Genomic DNA, 25,710 nt, shown 5'->3' with positions numbered 1-25,710 from the left:
AAAAAAGCCTGCATCCATAACTCCCAGAAGAGATGCCACCACACAAGAATACGCTGAGCTCTTAAGGGACACAAAGGTCAAGTGAATCTCCACAGATGGAGAGGACACATTACATCTTTGAATCAATAGAGAATGTAGAGAGCATAATGCTTACAGAGGAAAGATGATAGCCTGTAAGAGGATCTTTGGATTTCCACTGATCTCCACGAGCTAATGATGCCGCTTCTACATGGTGAATGTGACATTAAAGTTTTACGCATGAGCCACAAAATCATCTTACTTTCTCAAGACAATCTCCAGAGTGATGGAAATTGCTTTGTTCTTCCTTTTGTATTGCAGTAATGTGACATTTTTTTTTCTGCCAATGATTTCTACATTTCATGAAATAGTTCTATGGGTGTTCTGTTTCAACATATTGCTTATATAACTTTTAATGTGGTGCACTGTTTGTCACCCAGTGTGTGTGCCACAAAATTAGGGATGTGCTTTAGTAATCGCCTACAGCTCAATCTAAAAGGCTCTACATACACACACACACACACACACACACACACACACACACACACACACACACACACACACACAATTGTTGGTAACATATTTTACTGTCTGATGACTTGATAACTCATGATTTAGATGGACAATTTTACAGTTGGGTACTCTAACATATATTTTTTAAATCCTTAAAATAATGTCTAAACATTTAGTAAGGATGTCTATTTTGACATATGACCTGCAAACTTGTCCCATAATATGGTCCAAGGCTCTCAGTGCCTTAATCATGTGGTCATCAGCTAAGCCTTCGCCACACTGGGTCCATTAAAGCCTACTTCACACAAATAAGGCTGTTTGAGTGTCCCAGCGCCATTGAAAAAAGCATGTCATAAAAAACCCTTTGGCACTTTGCCTCTTATATCCACACCTGACAGCATAGAAGACCTTGCCAATGACCCATTTGCGCATGTAATTACAGCAATCCACTGACGACAGTGGCACAGAGTGAAGGTGTCTAATTTTGTGGAGTGCTCCCGAGGCCCTTTCCTTCCACTGGTTGACAGCTTTTGGAGAGCGCTTTGAAAGCCAGATGAGGGTTTGAATTGGCAAGAGAAGTAAGAGCCAATGTGTGAAATTCAGGAAAGGAGGCCCAAAACGGGCTGCCCTTCTTCGAGGGATTAGGGAAGAAGAATTAGGAAAGGAATTAGGGCTTAAAACTTCATTTTTTCCAGCTTTGACCAGATTAAGTGCTGCTCGCTGAAAGTCTTCCATTGAGCGCTAAAAGCCCCAGCAGAAGATCTTCGAATCGGTTTCACTCTGGGTCATTACACTGCAACTGTGGGTCAACCATGTAAAATAAACACAGATATTTAACGTACCACTTAGAAAACTCTTACGACTGAATCACATATACTGTATATTAGATGTACACCCAATATGTAAGCACCATTTCACTAGCATTTGATACAGCTGTATCACTTCTAAAGCTCTCCATTATTCTCCCATGAGAAGTGCTGTGAGGTTCAGAGTCTCTTTCATTCACAAACAAACTAACACGTGTGCTGATCTCCGGCTCTGACTATGATCTGCCCTTGATAGCACCCATAATAACACTAGTGATGGAAACGCTCTCAGATATATAATGGAAGAAGAGTGCAGGGGAAAGAAGGAAAAGAGATGAAGAGTTGAGGATGATGGGAAATGAGAGGAACACATCAAATGGAGTTTGTGGTATGTTGCGCGGAGAAAGAATGAAAGAAACAAAACAACAAAGTAAACATGACAATGATGGAAAGCCATCGAAAACAGATGAAGAATGAGAGACATAGACTGAGAGAGACAAAAAACAAAGGGACAGAGAAAGAGACAGAAAAAAACATCTCCAGCAGCTAAGCGGTCGATGGGCAGTCAATAAAGTGTCACTTTCTGCAAGCTAAGAAGCTGGCCTTGATGAGGGGATCTGACCAGGATCGAGGATGAAATGAACATTCGCATTAGTGGCCACAGCAACTAGTGCTTTACCCACCGAATGACCTTCCCTAAACCACAGTCTCATATTAGAGTCTAAGATGCCCCAGATTAAAAATAAAAGCATTTTGTAAGGATTTCTTAACTGTGGAAAAAGCCTGCTGAGTTTTGAGGCTTTGAAGACAGATAGGCTCCCTGCAGATTTCTGCTAGATTTAACTCTTTCATAAACGTCTGTGTTGAAAAATAACACAATTGAACTAAAATCAATTGTCTTAAATGCTAGGGAATTTAGACAGAGATTTACATAAAAAAAAAAAAAAATCTTTATTTCCATTTATGGTTCCATGAAGAACCATTCATGAATTGACCAATAGTTTCCTAACAGTAAAAAAAGAGGTTCTTTGGATTATCGAAATGTTCATTACACTAATAAATACACTAAATAAAGTTTTTAGGGTTCCACGGTGAACCCAGAATGTATTTTCTATGGCATCACTGCAGAAACCTTTATTTTTAATAGTGCATTAAACAGTGTTATTAAAGCATTAGTGTTTTTAAATATTAACTTGAATGAAGTATTAGACGAAGGCAAGGAAATAGATGAAAATGAAAATGGAAAAGCTGAATATTCGATAGCTACATAAAATATTGCAATATACAAAAAACTAAAATAAAAAAAATAATAACAGTAAATTATATTGTAATCCTAAATTCTTTACGTAAGATATAGGAAGCTTGGGAATGAAAACATTGTTATTGATAAACATGTAGTCCATTTTACCCAAGCCCACTTATTAACATCTTTTTAATGACGGAAATAAAACATTTTATGTTTTATGAGTTACACAGTTAAAATATTACACAGTTTATGTCCCTCATTAAATTTTCTTTTCTTCTAGCACATTCCCTGCTGCAGTGGACTGTGACTGTCCGAGCCGCAAGATCCTGGCGCCTTGTCTTTCCATCTAAACTCCCAGACACCGTGGGGTGGCACAGAGAGCAGCTGAAACGTTCCAGCACCGTGGGTGCCAGTCTTTGCCATCGAGCCCCGCTAATCCCACTGGCACCACTGTGCCAATCTTTCACTCCAGTTTTACCCGCTGATCTTTAAAAGAGATCCAAATCAGTAGAGCAAAGCAAGCTGCTGGTAAACAAGAGCTAGCTGCTAAAGGCTATTCCAGAGAGGACTGCATAAAATACGACAGAACTAGTTTAATATGTTCTCTTACATAAAAATGCTATGTTTCATTCACTTTGTTCTGATTGTCTATTTATAAAAGAGCAATGTTATTTTCCCTGAAGCGGATCTTATGAACTCATTTGACGATGAAAGATTTAGTAAGGACGACGTGAGATTTTCCACCTCAGTAGAACAACAACTAGTTTTTCTGTTTTTCTGTTTCAAGTTAAAGGTCATTTCTCAACTCAAAGGAATATGGATTCATTGCTCAGAGACCTAAACCAAATTTAGATATTGGCCTTTAACAACACGTGCCCACCAGGGACCTTGTAACACCCAACAGCCAATGCACAAATGAAAAGCAAATGAAAACAAATGAAAGCATTTTCACAAGAGATTTTCCTACTTAGCAATCTCACGTCACTGAGGAGAAGCTTATGGAGCGAATCGACTTGAAGGTACCTTGACTAAAAGGTACATTACAAACAATTAAAAGACGTTTAAAAATGTAGATTTTAAAATATATACCTAAGCTAAACAGTAAAAAAAGCCTTAAATGACGCTAATTAAAATACAGTATACATATACAGTAAAAGAAATACATAAAAGTTGTGAAAAGAAATTATATAAAAAAGATACTAACAAGAATCTAAAAAGATCCTTAAACAAAGAAATGATTTATACATTCAACAAAAAGAGCCTTAAAAGAAACGGTTTTAAAAATAAATTGACTAAATGTCAAAGGAAAAAAAGTAAATAAAAAGAGCCTTAAAAATGAACTGTTTAAAAAGCTAAAAGAAGCTATTCTTTTAAGCTAAGCTTACAAACATCAACTAAAATGTACATAAAAAAATCCTTAAAAATAAATTATTTAAAAACATAATTTATCTTGTGCATGTATATGTACAACATATGCATATGCTTTTATCAACAATTCTTTAAAATGATTGTTATTTTCTTTAAAGCAAGACATTTTCAAGAAATGGCTAAAAACACATTTCTTCCATCTATATCTATTTTATCTGCTTGTACTTTTTTTAATTTCATTTGAAAAAAAGTGACCCTATAGCACTTGCACTCCTTTTTCTATTTTTATTCTGCCACTTCTTTTCTTTTTACTTAAAATGGACCCTCTAGCGTTCTGTATTCTTTTTCTATTTTTCTAACACTTGTTTTAGTGCTGACTGGTTGAGACACGCGAGTAGTCAGTCTTCCACTATCCAGGTACATTAGCATTACTGTAACTTACTGGGCAGAAAATTGGAGAAAATATTTCTATTCATTTTTTATGTTGAGGAACTAGGTGACTGAAAATCCAGGAATGAATAAAGGTAATTGTAATAATACATTTTGCCACAAAGAATAGTAGGCTACTACTATGATCAACAAAATTTCCGAGAATAATTTTTGAACAAATTAAGGGACTGCTGCTTGTCCCTGTCTCACTCTCTCTGTCCTGAACCGGTTTTCTAATACGAAAATGTGGGGGGACATTACGCCCCTGAACGTGAATGCACTCACATATTTCTCCCACACAACGCAGTATCACTTTAGACCCCAGTGGCACCTGTATTTAGAGCTAACCACTATCACACAAAACTCAAAAATACGTTTAAACAGGATCCAAGCCAGAAATCACTGGTAGTTTCTTAATCCCGCTGCAAACGTCTTATGAAACTGGACAACAGATGCTAAAATGTACTCAACACTTACGCTTCTAGCCAAAAATAAGCCCTGCCATGTTACGGGCATCAAAAACAAAGAAATGTGAACATCTTTTCCATTCCAAAACACCTCCAGCTCCAGCACAAACTCCAGACTCAAGCCCAGCGGAGCTCCTCTTTGCTCTTTTACACTTTCTATTCAAAGACAGTCAAACAAACCAACAACCTCAGCGGATTTTGCAGATGCATCCCAGGATAAATGAGCCTTTAAGAATTGAAAGCTCTATAAACAACCAAGCCCTTAGATGTTTACATTTCAAACACCGAGGTTTGTCTCAGAGGACTTCAGGCTTAGCTGGTTCCAGTAATTTGGGAGCTGGAGACTGCTGTTATGATGGGTATTTCTGCACCGCTGAGGGTTGATGCTTTACTGATTTTAACCAGAACAGATTGCAGCCGGTTCGTTTTTAGTGGCACTCAAGAAATGAAGCTCACTATTGTCAGAAAATAGTGTCCTCGTAAGATCCACGACCGGAAAGGGATTAAACTCCTCATAGATGCCGCTGCTGAAAAACGAGTCTATTTTCCCAAGTTACCATATAAATGCCTCTAGTGTTCCGTCTTATCTTTCTCTCCATACAATATTTTTTCTTTTCGCGTCTCCTGGACTGTAAATCTCCATATGCTATGTTGATGTAATTTATTCTGTCTATTGGTAGAAGAAATTTAAACATCTCTTTGTGTGTGACTTCTGCTGTATGGATATAAGCCAAAATGAACTCTGCTCTTTTCTTTCACTTTCTCTTGTGACCTTGAGGCCATTTTGCCACTTCCTGCCACGGCTCATCAATCACAATGTCTCCTGACCCGTCTAGCTCGCTAATCTCCATATAATCCCACCATTACCGTGAACGGCTCATCTTTTTGTGTCTAGTGTGATTCCTGTTCATCCTCTCTGCCACTTTCCCATTCTCCCCAGCCTGCTCGTATCATTATATTGTATGTCCCAAAATAAATTTTAATAGAAATCCCCTTCTGCCCCAAGGATGACCCGCATTAAAACATCACATTTATTTCTGAGCGACAGAAGGTTCACGTAGCCCCCAGTACACCTTTGTCTCATTTGATTCAGCTCCTTCCACGTTTTCCTGAGATTTACATTTCATCTGCAAAGACCCTGACTATATTAATAACTCCGGAGGTATTTGTCAGAGCTCGGAACGAATCGCGAATGAGTAGATGCTGCCATAAAATGATTGCATTTTCCCTCTTGTTGGGGCTGGAAATAGCTTAGTCTCTGAAATGGTTTGCTACAAAGACAACAAGGGCGAATCTATGTCTTGTTTGTGATAAGAACAAAAGTGGGATATGAAGTCATTTACATTTTCAATGTTATTTTCAATTTTATTACATTAAGGAAGCACTATATCTGTTTTTTTTTTTTTATTGAGCTTTTCTTTCAGCTGTGGAGAAAAAAGCGGTTTGAATTTACTGGATTTAATCTTGCATAGTGTTCCACACAAATCAATTAGGTTACATCAACAGGTTTTTTTCCTTCTTTGTTTAGTTCAGTAATTCTTTGTCAGATAACATCACTTGTTCAGTAAACAAAGCAGAATAAAATGATTTTTAGTGAGCATATCGTCTGTCTCAACAGGGCCTTATGACTGTCCACCGCATGATCCATTTTCATTTGTGTCGATTTACCAGGTACTAAGAATGAACCATTTAGCAACTAGAAATAGCATTTTATCCTGATAAATAGTAGCACAGAAAAAAGAAACAATCAGTACCAGTAACCGGACATTCAATTCTTTACATTACACTCGTTAAGTTAAGTGGCAAAAACTATTTGAAATCATTGAAAAATAAGGCTGATGATAGACTGGACAACTTTTTTGATTGTCTGATTCCCTTTTTCTCTTTACGCTTTGCTTTAACAGACTATAGGCCAAAAACATCTCTCAACAATAGAAGTAACTCATATGTTGATATCAGTTTAACAGATAAACAATGTGCCTCCCTTTAATTACTGGCTCAAAATAGGTTTCGGCCTAAGAAGTAGTTAGTATCTAAACGTAATACTCCAAGATAAAACACCACCCTCACATTGAAGCTGGGTTATGGACAGTTCGAGAGCTTTTCAAAAGGGCTTTTTTATCAGATGAACTTATGAATTATATCCGTTGTGATGGTTTAAAAGCCTTTTCCAGCCGCGGCGACACATACTGATAAACAGTGCATCTGACTCAGTAAGGACTGCAGTACAGAAACAGTGCACATGTTCACACTCAGCTTGAATGTTAAGCACACAAACTCTGAGCACAGCCAGACACTTTTCCTTAGTCTTCACCTCCCATTCCAGACGGCACTGCGCCCGTCTTTATCGCAGCAGCTGAAACGGGGAGATTAGATTATTCTCTTTCTCATTCCTCTAAGCTTGTTACCATGGTGATACCACTGTGACTGAGGAAGGTCCTCACCCGCAGACGGCTGTGCAGCTGACTGTCGTCACCTCAGGAACGTGAGGTCATTAATTTCCCTCCGGTAAAAGCTGCGGAGTATTTTAGAACAGTTTAAGGCGCGACTTAACAACCGTTTGTATGTGAAAGATCAAACGCGGTCGACCGCAGCTGCGAAGACCAAATAAACACAGAACGAAAGCCCAAAGCACACTAGCCAACTCCTTTAAAGACTGCTTCCTGTGTCTGTGTTGTCTGTATTGATTATAGAAAATCTACCAAAATTAAATACATAATGGATCCTTGATGCAGAGCCCTGGATACACACTAAATGGATTACATTTGGAAGTAATTAGAAATAATGAAGTGCTGCTGAAGCCGTACTGATGCAGTTTTGACAGACGAAGTGATACAGCGATTAATCATTGAATAAAATTGGGCGTTTCTTGCTTCACAGCGATGGAACGAAGATAATCACTTCTTGAATTAAAAGCAAAAAGCAATAAAGAAATACAATAAAATTAAATCAAAATAGAAATAAAAACGTACTTTCATCATCATCATATATCATTTTAATGAATTAATGAATTTATTTTTTGTTTGTTTTAGAAAAGAAGATAATTCGATCTGGTGAGACAATTCTCAGGCGGTTTATCTAGTACTTTTCCAAGACTGTCTTTAAACATTAGGAGTGCAATTAACTTAAATTAACCAACAACAAAAACACCACTGAAATGTTTTAAACAAGGCGTCAGTGTTGGGCTGGTTAGCATGACCTTATTAGTCCTGGCTTAGACCTTTTCCATAGGTCATGGTGTTGCCATATTCATTTTTGACTGGAATGAAAACAAGGCTTTGAGGTACAGCGCGTTCGATGGATTGTAATGCTTAGTATGGATTGGCTGTTCAGTAAAAAAAAAAAAACAAAACAGTTTTGAAAGTTGTTAGTTGTGAAAATTATTGGAGCATGTTAATGGGATTGACGTATACCAATCTGAGAGTCATTTTTTTCTGATAAAGTCATATGTAATTTGTCCAACCGCAATAATAACAGGATATTTTGTTAAATCAGAACACACATTCTTATATTGATTAGCCATTGTAATGGCTATTATGTATCTCAATTATATATTGTTTTGGCATGTAAAAATTATTTAATGTACTATAATTCATGTTTTATTAGTGGACGATGTGTGTTTGAAGGTATATCCACAGGACTAAAAAAAATCCATTGTTATGCACTGTTGATGGGAATTAAACGTATTTGATCATCAGAAAAAGCCTAACCTCTTAGCATCAACCATAACAATCACTGGTGGCTCTTTATTAGTCTAAAGTGTAAAGTGTGTTATTCTGCACGTAGCCTCTGATAAACATGATGTTACAGAGCGCTCAGGGGTGTCCAGCAGCCTGCATGCCCAGTAGGCAACCCATATGATTTATCTGTAGCCATTGAAATACATTTGATTTTTATCACATCGATAGTGCTGTGCTTACCTAAATGCCCTTCTTTCTCACTCTCTTTCTGTTCCATCCATAAACCGCAATCATTTCCCCCCCTTCCCTCACCCAGCCTTTATCGCCCTCATCTTTTTCTTCCTCCTCTTTACTTATCTTTCTCTTTATCTGCCTTACATTTCTCTGTCCCTTTCCTTTCTCAACTCATTTTATTGATGCGCACGTTCTCCGGCCTCTTATCACTCTTCTTTTGTCTCTCTATACATATTTTTTCCACTCCCCTCATCATCCTGTCTTCTCCACTCTCTCTGTCTCTATTGTTCTGGTCTGCAGATAGCCATTTGCTTTCATCTACTAACGCAAAACCAATTTCCTAACAAAATATCTAGACATTATTAATTTGGCATACTTGGTAAATGAGAAGTACACAGTCAGTTAAGCAGTAGTTTTCTAAACCAGGGCTTTTCAAACTTTTGAAGCTATGGGCTCCAAATATAAAGGCAGCTGTAAAAACCACGCTGTAAAAAAGTTTTGGCAGCTGTGGTTGCAACAATTTTGAAAAAAAACACCCCCCAAAAACTAAACGTAAACACATTTACTGTAAATTTTCCAGTATAAAACACTTAAATTAACATTAAGTAACTCAAAATTTTAAGTTGACTCAACAAAAAAAAATTAGGCTGCGGACAACAGTGTAACAAGTTATTTTAAGTTGAACTTCTTAAAAATATGCTAATATATAGAAGGTACACAGAGTCATTCATGTAAACACAAAACACACGACACTTATGCAATAAACATTCACTGAACAACAGAGGATGTAACATAAAACCCCAAATGTACATAAATGATAACAAAAACTATTAAAAAACATGATTATTTAAGCAAAATACTTTCAAGAGTGCCACACAGGGAATATCAGTTTATGGTTTTTATTTGTACATTTTGTATTCATTTGTTCTAAATACTTCTAAAAACCGCACAATTAACACTAATTTTCATTTAATTTTGGTTAGATGTTTTACAGTTTTTCCTTGCATATAATACGAGAATTTACTGTTAACCTATTAACAGCTTTACACATTTATGATTCAAATTTGTATTTATAGTACTTTTTATTATTTTAAGGTTAAGCTACAGCTTCCAACCTGTCCTACTATTTTCTATTTTAATAATCCTTGTTCTAAAAAACTGATTCGAAGGTAATTAGAATTATTAACACATGAAATCTGACTTACATTCTAAAAAACGAATGTTTAGTGTTATTAAATAAACTGATAAATGTTCTAAATGTATTAATATTTTACAACATTAATGTTATCCTTAAGTCAAACCAAAATGCAGCATGACAAAGAATGCGATTTAATACATACATAAATGAATAATAATAGTAATTGTTAATAGTTAATAATAACAGTTTAACAATAATATTTAATAATATTCCCCAATTGCAGACATTCTTATCCAGATGGGATTCAATTTCTGTATAAACTCTGAAGGATTAAAATCACAAACTTCCGTAAAATATAACATTTTCAAACCTACTCATGGAAAAATAGCCCTGTCCAAATGACATACCAAGCTGCCGCCGTTTGCAAAAAGCACAGATCACATCTAGTAAACAGGAAATGGCTAGCAAAACAAGACCACAATAAACAGCAGCATACAGGGGGATGTTACAGTACTCAATTAACGGATGTGGCTTGTTTGCTTGAGAGAGAAGAATAAAAGGGTTGACTGGAAGAGCGAGAGATTAAAATCAAAGAAGAGTGACACATTTTAAGCGATGCAAATACACGGCTCGAACCGCAGACTGTTCTACTGTCAGTCAGACATTGCACTTTGGGGGGAAGAGTGTAATAATTCTGTTTCTCTGAACAATACGTGAGTGGGTGTAATTGAATCTCAGTTTCAGTGGGCGGCTCGTGGAGGAGAGCAGATGACTGCTGACAGGCTGAGAGGAAGTGAGTGTGTGTTTATGAGCATCATCTGTGTGGAAGTGTAAACAAGTGCAGAGTGATTTAATGAGCGGTATGCACACAAATTCAGGTGTCAGAATTGGAGTATTTTGAGCTGGTCTGCTTTACCTTCATCTCCTGATCCTGAACCGGCATCTATAAAACACAAAAAGCAGAACATTACATCAATGTCTTCGCTTTAGTCAATCCAATGAGGGTCAAACAATTCACACAGCTTTTACGGCATCTAAAGTTCACATCCATGTCGCTTATATGTCAGCTACCCAGAGCAATCATGAAAAAAAGTGTTAAAAAATGTATATGTGATGAACTGGCCATCCATCTAATGCGTTTTCCTGTTTATGTCTAGAGATGCTAGCAACCCCATGGCCTTATAGGACAAGCGATTTGGAAAATTGATGGATGGATGGATGGATAAAGCATGTACATTATTGCTCATCTGGGTCTCTGGAGTCTTTGCACACTATCCCAGTATGCAGCACAAATACGGTCTTATATACTTGAACTGTGGGAGGATCAAAGGTGAATATGTGACCCATTCGGCTCATGTAGGCAGAAGTGGGCTGCACGAACGATGCAAGAGGCAGATATTATAAATGCATAGTACTCTGATTCATCGCAGTCCGAATTAGAATCGCTTTTCAACTTAAACCGTAGAAACTATAACCTTTCTGCACACCCTTTGCGCATAACAACTAAAAAGTCCAGGGTTTTATGGTTTTACTGCCACAATATTTGTTTAAACATGACTCTAAAATCAAGTGTAGTCAAGTATCATAATGTAAATGATACACTCTGACTGGGTATGAAGGTACGAAAAGACACTCGAGTGAAAATGAGGAAAGGATAGCTGGATAAAACCTTGCATATGTATCTTCAATCAAACACACACTGAAATTCACGTGTAGATTTTTCACGTCAAGATTTTTAAATTCACCTCTACAGTTTACATCAATTTTCATGCATAAACACAGAAGTTCAGACTGGTTTATTTGCTGTCAGTTTTTCTAATTGCCTGACAGTTACATTCCTAATCAGAGACATGTCGCACACAATCTGTCTTTGACCATCTGAGCGATGCTCTTTGGCCATCTGGACATGAAAAGCTAAGCAATGGCTTTAATGCAAAGAATGTCTAAACCTGTCAAAATACTTCCACCTGTTTATTTGACATGCTTTCACCTGCATGTGTGTATAAAATCAGTATAAAATTAACTCTGTAAAGCTTGATGTATAAATAACAGGTAGACAACAAAATGCGTGCATTTATTATTATGACCAATAATAGAAAAAACATTATTGAAACTCAGTATAGCTCCCCTTTTTTGTATGTTTTATATTAATCTTTTGTATTTATTTTAGACACTTATATCATTTGTAATGTGGTCTGGCTTTTTTGCTTGTTTTTGAAGGTTTTTGCTTACAGTTCTTGTTATAAAAGAAATTTAAAAAACAATACTAAATACATCCTAATAGAATAATATTTCGATTTTAATTAATTTAAAAAATGATTTATTGTTTGTGATAATGTTTATTTGTGCTTTGTATAATAAAATTACATGATCGAAATCCTTATTTCTAAAATATCTGCTGTATGATAAATTAAAAAATTGGTTGCTGACTTTGTCAATAAACATAGCATTACATAAACAAAGCATTTCAATCATCATATTATTGATCTTGTATATAATAAAAATACTAAGATTTCCCAGCAAACAGGCATCTTTGCATTGTGCCAAAGAAATTGGAAAAAATGTGTAAAAATATTGCTGTCAAATGATTAATCACATCCAAATTAAAAGTTTCTGTTTACGTAATACATGTATGTATGTATGATGTAAATGTGTGTATATATGTAGATATGGACACTGCATATATATACTAAATATAGGCAGAACACACACGATATTATTCAAACAAATGCTTTTACTTTGTGCGTGATTAATCGTTTACTAGCACTAGTAAAATATAAAGTATTAAAATACAAAAGATTCTTCAGCTATTGATGATGTTAATAATGTAAATTCATCAGAGCTACACTTTAAATATGATATACACAACTTCATAGGGTTAAACCAATAAATAGTCTATTCTACATTCAACAACTTTCCAACCTTGCATTCAATTCATCATTCCTTATAAACACTGAAGACCTTAAAAGGTAAAAAACTAAACAGAACCAATGAACCTGTCCTGAAGCACTGGGTCAAAAAAGTGGAAAACCTTCCACTGCCTCAAAAATTCATGAAGTTCCCGAGTACATCAAAAAGACTATTTCACAGTGTGGCTGGAAGAGTAAAGCGAGACGAACAGTCTGTTTCTCGGCACACTTCTTCCTGTGAGACTGGACTCTGCTGAGTTTGCTGGCACGAAACAATGGCAGGAGTCTTATTAAGTCTAAGAGACCTTTGTTCCTCATTCAGAGGTATCAGCGGGTTATGCATCTCCTCTGCCTTTGTCATTTATCAGGAAGAATGTGTTATGAGGTGACTTTGCACTTTTTTATCTGGGCTCCCACGATGCAGTGGGTTGAGTGAACTTGAGCTGGAGGCTCAGAGGCAGATGGTCTCTGTCAGCGGAGACAAACGCAGCTGTGATTTAACATGCCACGGCCGCTGTTACAACACACAATTAACTATTTCCAGAACAGCGTGCTTGACCGACATGTGCGCGTCAGGTAACATACCAGTACTTAATGATAAAACAGGCCTGTTGAGTTGTTTATGTGAGAGTTCTGCGACTATAATAGTCATTTCTTGGAATATGATGCATGCTCCCTGCATGGAGAAAGCTACTTTAGCACTACATGCAGCGCGATTACGGAGAAAGGCTATCTTAACCTCGATTTCCAATGTCGAAAATGAACTGCCTTCTCCTCTCTACAGTTACGCACCACTAAGCTAATGGCTAGCTGCCCTGCGCCGCACTGAAAACTCAATATAAGTGCACGGACCCGTCTCCTTAATCAGCGCATTATTCACACTGATCTTACAGCAGCACAGCGGTGAACTTGTCACCGTTTGCAAGGTAAATAGCCCACTTATCAATGCCAGAAAAAAGAGAGAAGCATATACTTACCTCTGCCATACTTCTTAATATTTGGCACACAAGACCTTTCTGAAAGTTTCAACGAAGCACAGCAAGAAACTAAGCTGCGGTCAAATCTTTGAGGTTTGATGGATGGTGGAATTTCTTAGTGGAAGAAGGGAATTACACGATTTCACTAAAAAGTATTGAAGGTGACTGTTGACGAATGAGATTACAGCTGAATTTAGTGACTATGCCAGTAACCTGTATGCTTTAAACAGCACCATTACTTTTAATACTGACTCCAGACTAGAAGTGGAGGATTGTTATTGACAAGCAGTGGCACTTTTGAAGCCAATTAGCATCATTTAACGTACAGATTGGAATTCAGCACCACGGAGAGCAACAACCGTTGGCCCGAATCTGAAACCTTGTGCAAGCAAAACAAAAAACTAAGCAAAGCGAGACAATACAAAAGACAAAACGAGACAAGACACAAGACAAAGGCCCAAATCTGAAACCTTGTGCAAACAAAACAGAACAGAACAAACAAAAACTGCCCAACTTTTAATAGTTTACAATATTAGTTTACTGTTTGATCATAGAATTGCAGCCATGATAAGCACGAGACACATCTTTTAAAAACATCTTTCTGACCTCAAACCTCTGAATGTTTGTTGCACACACTATTTCAATGGATATGAAATTGATTGTAAACATCAGTTTTCACATTGTAAACTTTGTCACTGGTATTTATGTGGCAAAGGTGTTCCTTAAAGACACAGGAGCATTTAATTTTAAAAGCAAGATGAATGGCAGGAAATATCTATGCAAAAAAAGAGCGGGAATCTACGAAAACCTAAAATATGACAAACTATAAAAATTTAATATGATGTGATGTGACGCCTTTAATACTTCTCTGGTTATTACAATCAATGTTCTATTTCCTGGTGCATGAAGGTGCTCACTTTCAGTTATGATACTGATGTATGAATAAAGACAGAGGAGCTGAGCTGCAACCAGCCTTGGAGAAATAAAGAAAATAGCAGAGTGTGATACACTTCACTTATCTCTGTAGGTCATCTGTCAGCTGCTGGATCATTTGCCAGGGAATTAGTGGAGAGGAAATCAGTGTCAAAGAGTTAGATGAGCTGGTACAAGCATCAGAACTGTGAGTCAGTCCATTTCTCTGTCTCTTTCCTCAATGTCCTCGGGGCTGAAAGTGTGAAAATCTCATATGGGCTGTGGATATATTCTTTTGGTCTTACTTAAAGTTCTTTTTAGACAGAGCTTTAAGCATTCCGAAGGGTTTCAGGTAAATTACATTTTTTTGTTCAACCACGTAATTTAATCTTTGACATAATGATGTGGGTAAAATGAACTATTAAATCTGAATTGAACATAGTCAAAATCCAATTGGTAAGAAATTAAATAGATCTTTTGAGAATATCTGTTGGGCCTTAGGTTTGAATTATAGGTACCACTACAATTCCCGGCTTCTTTACTATAATGTGAAAAACTATTGATATTTCTTTATAGTTTTTAGTTGGTGTTTTTTTGGAGAATAAATAAACGCTTTTATTTAGAAATAAAGCATCCAACTAATCAAAAGTGACAGTATAGACAGTTATATTTACTGAAACGATTAGAGATGCTTTCTTTTTAACTTCTATTAAAGAATCCTAAACAAAATCTCAATTTCCTCAAAACACATTTTGCATTTAACATTAATAATAAGAAATGTTTCTCTTAGAATGATTTATGGAGCATCATGTGACGGCAAAATACCAGAGTAATTGCTCCTGAAAATTTAGCCATAACAGGAATAAATACAATTTTGAAACATGTTCAAATAGAAAAGTTATGTTAAATTGTTATTAAATTCTACCATTTTACTTTACTCGTATATTTTAGGCATGCAACAATACAGAAAGGAAACAAATGAACTTAAATGTTTAAAAAAGTACCAGGCTATTATACACATGTGGTTGCTGGATTTGTGAGGTTTATGCCATCAAACTATAAAAGATATTTAAAAACTATGATTTTTTTAGCGCTGAACATGTAAACAAGACATCCATGATCACAAATATAATTGTAGCTTTTGTTTTTTAGAGTTATATCCATGAGGTACTTAAACCGGACTGGTCTGATGCACATTCAATGCATGAACGTAAAAAAAAGAAATAAAAGCGAAAGATGACAGGAAAGCATTCAGAAAGACAGAGCCAAACAGAAAGATGAAGAGAGATGATTCAGTGGCGCCTTTCAAGCTTCACAGAGACAAAGACAAACACTCTTCTTATTTTCTTGTTTCAGTAAATTAGCTTTTACCTTCCAGAACACCTACAGACAGGTACATGTTCGAACACATTCAGGCATAGATGAGAACCAGCGTCCTGCTGGGACTGAATTATGAATTTACCTGCATATACACACGGATTGGGGAGAACATTTCATTCTCTGGATGCTCCATAAGCACAAATACGTGCCTCCCACACTCTCACTCTCTCCCTAGAGATCATTTTTAGAGGTTTAGGCGCTGTTTAATGGAGTCTGACTCAGCAACTCCCAGAGCACCAAACATCTGCTTTAGCCTCTGCAATACAACATTTTACTGACCACAAAACACGTTTCCGATCGTATCATTTGGTCTTTGATTTGCCATAAACACGCAATGCTTACTCCTTTAATAATCAAGGAAAAAGGGGGACCTTTTTCTGAAATAATATACAGCAACAATCCAGTCTTGTGAAGCAGCCTTTGTGTCTTTAAAAGCTCTGAATGCACAACAAAAGCTTTAAAAAAGCCTGTAAAAGGTATTACGGGTATTGTCTATGTTTAACACAACACAGATATGAGTCCCTGTCTGATTCAGACCCGAGGGAAGGGTAAATTGAAGTTCCGCTCAATCTGATAACCTCACACTCACATTTTATGGGCAAATGATTAGGCTCTGGATTAACCTTCAAGAGACACCAAACACAAAACCGAACGTACCAGCTGGGCAGGATCCTTCAGAGACCACCAGGATCTCGGTCTGCTGTTTGCAGGCATCTCTCCGCAGAAAACACTCGTTTTCATAGTTTTCGTTGTTGGAGCCACACACAGGAACATAATCATTGTTGCACTGAAAAAAAGAGAGATTTTAAGCATTAGACAGATTTGAGAAAAACGAGATGTGGAAAACATGAGACCAGTATTAGCATTATAGTACCGCAACTTTCTGAGAATTAAAATTTAGGGCAATAAATAAATATAAATACTGAAATAAACAATATTAATATTATTACAGTGGCTTTCAGGGGAAAAAAGATTTATGAAATAAAATTCTTTTTTTTTTTTTTTTAAAAGCATTGCGTGAGATGGAAACAAAAGGGTATTTCTTTAACACCATGTTGTAATGCATTACGCAAGAATAAGAATTAAGCATGAAACTGACCCATATATCTCTCACAGCCTAATTGTGATGTTTTAGCAGCGCTTTATTTTGAGGGTTTTAGATTAGCTCACAGCAGAGAATAAGAATTGCATGATCTGAATGTGAATAAAGCTACTGTGAGCTCCGAGGGCCGAAATACAGTCTGCCAACCACACTGCCCACGTTCCCAAACAGCCGGAAAAAAGACGATTACAGTATAAGAAAATGCCAAGAAGGAATAAATCACAAAATATTGTGAAACATTTGCAGGTTTCAGGTTGGTTTCAGGTTGTGCGGTCGTAACTGGTTATACTTTTAAAATTATATTTAGGTTTGAAGATTTGATCAGAATGTTTCGTAAAAACGTCTGCCAAAAAATGGAAACATAAAAAGAGAAAGTGAATTTAAATTGTATCTAAGAGAACAAAAATATAGCAAATACATAAATACACAAACACACAAACATATATATATAGATATATAGTGGCCATAACAAAATTTTTATTTATTTAATCTGTTTCAGACATAATTTTCACATTGGTGCTTCCCCAGATTTATGAAAAGCAAAACTTCTACTTCAGTGCTTCTCAAATTTTCCAGTCAATCTCTTGAAAACCCACTAAAGTTCGAGTTCATGAGAAGCAGGTATTTTAAACTCACTAGGTGGCCTGGTGGAAAATGAAGCTGTTCCAAACCTCACGCAGGTATTTTGGAAGAGCCTGACCAGCGCACACACATATGCACCTGAACACACAGAGTCGCACAGAGTCTGGTCCAGCAGGCCCCTGGAGAGGACGGTACAGTGCAGGGCTGCAGTGGTCTGTCAGCTCACACGTTGGCTGAGGGATTGTGTGGCTGGTGGCCAGCTGGTTGGCAGGGGTCACAGGAATAACTGTGCCCATCGATTCTGGAGCGGGATTTGTACTTGCTGTTTTATCGGCTGAGAAGCAATATTATGCAGGATGAGAGAGCTCTGAGCCAGCACTGGCATGAGATCCAGAAAGAGAGGGGGGTGAAATATGAGGAAAAAAGAAAAACTAGGTCTACAGAAGATGATTATACTGGAAGGACAGAATAAAGCAAAAAGGAAAAAAAGGTAGACATGCATTGATTTTTATTATGAAATAGAACTTGTCATAAATTTAGGGAGATATATATTAAAATAAAACTATAAAAAAAATCACTATTAGCCAAATCCTCTGGTAAGAAAATACAGCATCGTAAAACTTTCAAAAGAACAAATCCAGTTTGCAGTCAGTACAACTCCAAGATGATATTACATGCATTCAAAAGCAAGACCGAGAGCGTAATATTCCCAAAATATTCCAACAGACAAATTTAATACTGAGTAACTTAATATTGAGTAACAATGTGTCTGCATTCAGAATGGCCATTGCATTGCTGCATTGCGTTGTAATAGCTTGAGGGGCTACAGAATGTGTTTTTGACAATGAGACAGTGGAAGAAAAACAAAGCAAAGCCAACAGATGCTTTTTTTTTCTAAAAAAGTAACTTTTTTTTAACTTGAGTGTTGCATTTTTAGTATGCTATACAATGCATTTGATACTGTTGATCAAACGCGCGTGTATGTGTGTGTGTATAGCGCATGTTCACATAACAATGTAAAAATGTAAAAGCAGCCTAGGCTGTGTACACTGGACGTTCGCTCAAACAACTTTGATGCACCATAAGCCATAGAACCCATTAGTGTGATTCAACAATTCACTGACAACAAATAGAAAACCTACTCGACCTGCACTACTTGTATCGAGACCAAATTTGACATTTTAGACACCTCTTGGCTGAGTAATAATAGACAAATGAGTCAAAAGCAAAATAAAAATGCGTCAGAGAAAAACAAACAGTATTTAGCTATTTCCTGAATGAATCAGCATTTTGAAATGAACTGGTTAAGTAAATAATTGAGCTCCAATGCCCTTTTTACCTCCCCCAAAAATCCCTCATTCAAACAAGGTCGAATGCGATTTGAGTTCTCTTTGATAAAAATATTCCACTATTAGCACACCTGAGATGGAGGGTGAAAGAAAAGACTGAGTGACACTAAAATGCAACCGAGACACCAGAATCGAAAAACAGAGTGAAATCTCAGAAGAGCAAAGCATTGAGATGATCTCAAAATAAACACAGAAAGAATGAGAAGAGGAGGAGAGAGCGAAATGGATATTACCAGCTTTTAAACCTTTTCATTTTTTTTTGACATTTCTACAGCTTCAAGTGTTCAATCAATCTTTTTGGCCTGGCATGATGCAATAGTGAGAAAGGCTGTCCAGCCCCAGGCAGCCCCCAGCATGCCCAGAGAAATGCCTGTTTTGCCGAGCCCCTGCAGTTTGGTCCTTTTAACTTTACCCCTTGAGGGGAAGGAGTGCATTAGCACTTCATCTTTGCGGAAAATAACTGGTGATTAAGATAGAAAAATTCATTTAAATAAATTCAGGCCAAGTAACGAGTGCCTGACACGTTAAAAAGAGCAGACAGACACTTTAGCAATAACAAAAGGAAGAATAAAAAAAGCTTTTCACTTGAAGGTCAGAGGAGTAGGATTGAAGCAGTATTATAATAAATGAAAGACCTTTGAAGAAAACGGAAAAGCATGCTGATAGATATAATATACATACACGTATTCCCCTGAGGATGAGTAAATCGCTAGCAAATTTTCATTTTCATATTCCTTAAGCTATTTCTTACACTATACGCTTAGGGAAAACACGGCCATGACTGAACAAACAAGGTGAAGAGTGCAACAAATTCTCAACTAAAGCAATAAATGTTTTGATGATTACGAATCAAGGCATGCTCGTAGTTGACAATAACACAGTAAGACAAAGTGAGGGGGGAAAGGAAGACAGGAGAGATAAAAAAAAACCTTGTAAGAGCCAAACCATAAGGCTGGACAGCATGTGTTTAAAAGTAACAGAGGCCAGACACACAAACACTCAGGGAGGAGGTTGAAATGTCTTCACCTAATAAACCACATGACATGCTACACATTATAACTCTTAAGTACCTTTAGTTAAGTCAGTTCACTCAGTGGACACGTCTAACTCTGTAAGAAAGAGCTGAAATCTTACCGCTAACTTATGAGACTGATCTTGTTTATATTGGTTAATCCACTTTGTTTCTGTTGATCTGGATATATCATTCTTTTATCTGTTGTTGTATGTTATTACTTATCTCAATTTACACTGTATTGTAGCACTGAAAGTGTGAGAGATGTGCTTTTAAAAATATTGTATTTTAAATCAGCAATATAACATGACAACTATACCATAAAGTATGCATCTTAAGATCAAAAATCCTTTTAGACAGGTAACGCTAATATGCATACATGACTCTAGATTAAACAAACAGGTGACTGGCTCTCTTAGCTGGCCCTTCTACAGGTGATATACGGCGGGTTATAATTTGTCTCATTAATTTACTGAAAAATTACTACTACTAACCTAGCAATACTACTTTCTTTGCCTTTTGCCTCGAGAACCATAAGTTAACAGTGCTTTAAAGCCATGTGTGTCCATGTAAGCAGGTCTGCTCGTATATAATAACATAATGCGTAGTGTTTTGGTTCCACTGACTTTCAACTACCATTAGAGATGCTGCAGTTCCCGTTTCGTCCTGCAGGGGCTGCTGTGGTGCTGTGTCCTGACTAACAGTGAGGTCTCGCTTTCACTCGAATTTACCTCATTATCTTTTACTTATTTTAAAGCCTCTTTTTCCTCACAACATCGAATAAGTTCTTGCAAACATCAGTCAGAGACACCTGTTTTACCACATTTTAACATTTCGTTCACACCATGCCAAGTCACACTTAATCACAGGCAGGAAGCCAACAGAAAAGTGTTGCAGTATTATTAGAGTGAGTATTAAAGCAAGCATGTGAAAGCCTATTAATTCCTTGTTTTTTACCCATCCATCAGTTTTTTTTTTTTTTCCTGATCGAGCCATTCATTCCTGCATCAGTCAGTCCATCTATTAGCTGATCTATTCATCTATTCAGAAGCACAAATCAGCCGTTCTCTTTCTGACAAGTCAATCCATCTATGCTAGGCACCGCTTGTACTGCCATAGCCTACACAAAGAAACTTCTCAAGCAGTAGGGCTAGACTGAACCAAGACAGGCAATTAAAGTCAGACACAGTGAGCAGTAGAAGCGATCGGTGCGGTGATAAGACTGACTGCGTACTGCGTCTACAGTTCTGTAAGAGGAAGAGCTAACAGCACTGAAAACTACTGAAACAGTTGCTGACATGTTAAGACAACACACTACCATAAGAAAATGCCACTCTAGAGACTTGTATCAACACCTAAATGTCACTCTTGCGCTTTATTCAGAAGTCATCCAGGTCCTGTATTTAGCCAAGTTAGTTTAAAATAAAAGTACAACAATTTAATTGCTGTTGAAAATGTTTTTTTTTTTTTTTTTTCCAAATGATAAAAGTGACATAGACTATTTTTTTTTTACTGTTTTAATATTTTAAGCCAATTATTTTTTTTTGGATATTTTTGATGTAAAATTTTTTTAAGAAAATATACTTAAATTATTAAAATGACAAAAATTATTTCTAAAGGTTTTAAATAAAACAAAGATTAAGTAGCTTTATTTCAGCGCAAATAGCCTACTTATATCTTGCTACTTCAATATTCACCCTGGTAATATTCACTTAAATATTTGTTTTTTAATTAACTAGCAATTTTGGAATGAAATCGATCATACACTAGAAGTAGATCATACACTAAATTGCAGCATAAAAGTAAGTACTAAATGTGGAACAATTTGACCTTTTTAGGAGTTTCTAAATAAAACTATTTTCTCAGGAGTGGAAATATTACAAACCAATAAAATATGTTTGACAGATACTGGGCTCTGATATATGGGTGGGTTTTCTCCTAATAGCAAATAAGTCTCCTACCTTGCATTGTGTGAGAATGACTTGTTCTCAGTTATTACAGGGAAAAAAAACTTCATGTTCACAAAACAGCTGCTTTCCAGGGAGAGAAAATAACACCGACCATTTTTATAATACACTTTTTTATACAATTTACTATTACATTACACATTTTACCATCTCTATAGCAACATCTCCCTTATGAGCAAACAGGTGAAAGCACAGCTGGTTTGTTGGGCCACACCAAACCGTGTATTTAAGTGAATCTTATTTAAGTTGACATTTGTGTACAACACCGTGAGGGAGTGAAACTACGATTGTAAGGATATCTGCGAGGAAGTGTGAAATCCGAGTGTCATATTTAAAACAGCGCAGTATCCTGAGTGCAGATGCAAAACTCCCATATGGTCCAACAGACTGAGAAGCGCTAAAGGAGTCTTGATCCGATATGGAGTAAGAAAAGCAAATGTGTGTACTTGTCTACTTTCCAGTGGGTACACAACAGCTTGAGATGAAACAGGCATAGCGAGTTAATTATGCATCGTGGAACATGATATAACCCATTTGATTCATTAGGCATTATGTAGCATTTCTTTTCACCCTTGGGCACATTATGAGGGCTGAAACAGCACGACTCGAGAAACATGAGAGGCCAGAACGATGCTCAGAGTGCTCCGTGAGTGAGCGGCTGTGACTGCAAACAGACATTGCGTGCACACGCGCGCGCAGCTCAATCTGACATGTACAGAGACAGTCACAGACAAGAAGTCTGCCCGCCTGTTTTTTTCTCTTCCATTAAGATAACGTAAAGCCTATCGGCTGTGTATCAGTAACATCAGCTGATCCTTATCAGGCGAACAAACCTGTCAAAGATGGAGTCGAAGCCCTGAGGAGCGGAGGAACAAGTCAGGACATCGTCTGTTTGAATTCCAGTGACATCCTTGGTACTCCAACCACCGTTTCCTAGGAAAGCACAAAACTGCCCGTACCTTGCAGTCGAAAAATCTCAGACGTCACAAGTAGCACTTGCGCTAAAAAGACTTAACGTTCCAGACACTCGGAACACCTGTGGTTCGTGACAAAAGACAGAGATAGCGTCTTTGAGTGGACCTGTCAGCTGGCCCTGTGGAGTGATGGATGTCTGGCACAGCGTTTGTGACAGAGTAAAAGCTCCAGGGAACGACGATGGAAAACTGGGCCTTTCTGTCAGATCATTAGTTCCGTACCAAAGGGATGAGTTGACCTTAAACCAGTGGAGAAATGTGAATGGGACAGTCTGGTACAAGGACGCAAGGGTGCGTGCTCATTCATATACGGTTTGTTCTCTCGTCATTTCAAAATATTGCTTGCTTCAGTTGACAGACCGGAGATATGCATCATGGGGTTAGGTTTGTGACAGCTGCCCAAAATGATGAATTTAAAAGAATATTTTTAATTCAGTAAAAGTTAAGGTCAAAAGCATTTGAATTTACGTGAAAAAAATTCTAGTTACAGTGGAAGTGATCGATATGGCTTAGATGGGGGCTTACATCAAGATCAAGGCGGCGGATGGCACGTCACATTTAATATAGAGACAATAAGCATCGGACATTGACTAAAACATCTTTGTTGATCAAAATGGAGATCGATTAAAATTAAGAAAGCAATGTTGTTTAGAGAAACACCAACTAAACGTGACAGTTTTGGTCAAAACCGAAAATTCATCTTTGATTTCTCGTTGCTGAAATGTGCTGCATTACTACTTATTCATTTACTATTTACATTCTTCGCTTAACAAAAGTTTTATTATTAGACAGAGCTGTTAAACCAATGAAGATGGTTAGTCTCTAACCATTTTGTTGCACTTTATCCAGAAGCTTAGAAGTAAAACCTATTGGCTGGTGTTAATTAAACAACATCAAATAACATACAAGATTAATTATTGTATGTATTATTGATGTAAATGCTTTTAAGCTTGACACTGCTGCTTTTAAATCCTCTAAAAACTCGCGCCATTCACTTTCATTGTACATGTTGCCACATCGCTGTCGAATGAGCTTAACTTGTATTGAACCCGCGATACTCATTTAACTACAGTCTCATCTGGAAAAGCAAGAGAGCAACTGCGTCTTAGTGCATTTGGATTCAACGCCTTCTTTCTTAAAGAAGCACATTATCTGTGACAGCTCTCAGGGAGGGTGGCCAATAGGGTCATGGGAGGGAAAAAAATAGAAACAGATCAGGCACGATATCCCGGAGAGGCACAAACAAGAAGAAAAAAGAATCTGGTGCATGTCTCACCAGATGATGTATTTTTGCGCCCCCTCACACAGAGACGTGCCTGCCATTGTGTGACTGAGTGACATTCCCCATTCCCAGGATGCCCGTGTACGTGCCTTTCGCCTCTGATAAAGGGTGGAGGGGGGTGTTAGTGGGGAGGGCGGTAAGGCTCCTGCCTCCCTCCTTAACCGCTTGGCAGTCTGCTCTTGATTAGAGCGACGCTCTTCCCAGCGAGGAGCTCCCGGGCCCTGTCAGGGGAGACGGCTCTTCGGTAATAGCGTCTGACAGGCTGAGGGGAGCCGCGCGGGGACTGATACAGATGCTGCTATCCTGAGTGGCATCAGGCTCAAGCCAACATCACCTACTTCGGTAAAATCCCCACACCACCGACTCTCCAGCTGCCAGCCCGTCAACCGGTCTCATGTCTAGCACATGCCAGCCGAGGTGTGTGTACATGGATGTATGACACATAGCCAGGAGGAAAAAACAGGTGCTGCCGGTACGACTGCATTTTCAATCCCACCAGACTTTTAACAGGAAACTGGACCTAATTCCACCCTGAAATAACTTCCTTCCTGATTTTAATTGCTTCATTTTTGATATATTGGTGGAAGTTATCTCTTGTGGCAGCTCATGGAGAGAAGCTATTAGGGGTGATAGACGTGAAATAAAGAGAGCAAAAGAAAAATAAACCCTAGGTTTTTTTTTTTTTAAATAGGCTGAATGGAAAAATACTTATGTATAGGTTGCCATGAAACGCTGGTCAAAGATTACTGTGTCATCCAAAACTATTTAAATTTCATTAAAAGGAAATTTCTACGCCAAACGCAATTGCCAAAATAATGATTTTTAAACAGGTTCCAAACACACTGTCCATCTGCCACTGGCTAGTATTTACGCACTAAATTTTTGAACACACTTCTAAAATGACTCTGAATTCTGATGGGAAGAAACGCTGCAAAATAAAAAAAACTGCCAATAAATCCAACTGTGACCACACATAAACTAAACTAAATTCTAAAATAATTCTATAAAATTTTAATAGTAATGCTTTTGTATGAATTATAACGGGAATGTTTAAAAGGACCGTTGATTCAATTTCATTGCAAAAAAATAGACAACTGTGAAAAATAACATTTAGTGGAAACACTGCAACAGCTAAAATAAACAAATAAAAATTTTTGGGGGGATATTTTGGGTTGTTAAAATGTGTTGCATCACTACTTATTTACCATGCACGTTCTTTGTTAGATATTTTTTTTTTTTAAACAAAAAGTGAACCAATGAAGATTTTCCCGAAGCTTAGTAAAACGTATTGGCTGATGTTAATTAAACAACATCAAATAACATACAAGATTAATTATTATTGATGTATTGTTGATGTAAATTATT

General features: G+C 37.2%; 1 protein-coding gene across 2 annotated transcripts in view; it reads right to left on the bottom strand.

Moving 5' to 3' along the window:
* The window catches only part of tmeff2a (transmembrane protein with EGF-like and two follistatin-like domains 2a), a 54,450-nt gene that overhangs the window by 14,946 nt on the left and 13,794 nt on the right, over nt 1-25,710 (bottom strand). For both annotated transcript variants that reach the window (XM_043249689.1, XM_043249688.1), the window contains exons 3-4: nt 16,735-16,864; nt 10,816-10,842 (exon numbers count right to left, since the gene is read on the bottom strand). In XM_043249689.1, the coding sequence (XP_043105624.1) occupies nt 10,816-10,842; nt 16,735-16,864 (157 nt within the window). The remainder of the gene's footprint in view (nt 1-10,815; nt 10,843-16,734; nt 16,865-25,710) is intronic.

This window comes from Puntigrus tetrazona, chromosome 9 (genome assembly GCF_018831695.1).
Source record: "Puntigrus tetrazona isolate hp1 chromosome 9, ASM1883169v1, whole genome shotgun sequence".
Lineage (NCBI taxonomy): Eukaryota > Metazoa > Chordata > Actinopteri > Cypriniformes > Cyprinidae > Puntigrus > Puntigrus tetrazona.
Note: the sequence above shows the minus strand (reverse complement) of the source record. Positions and strands in the feature narration are given on the sequence as shown.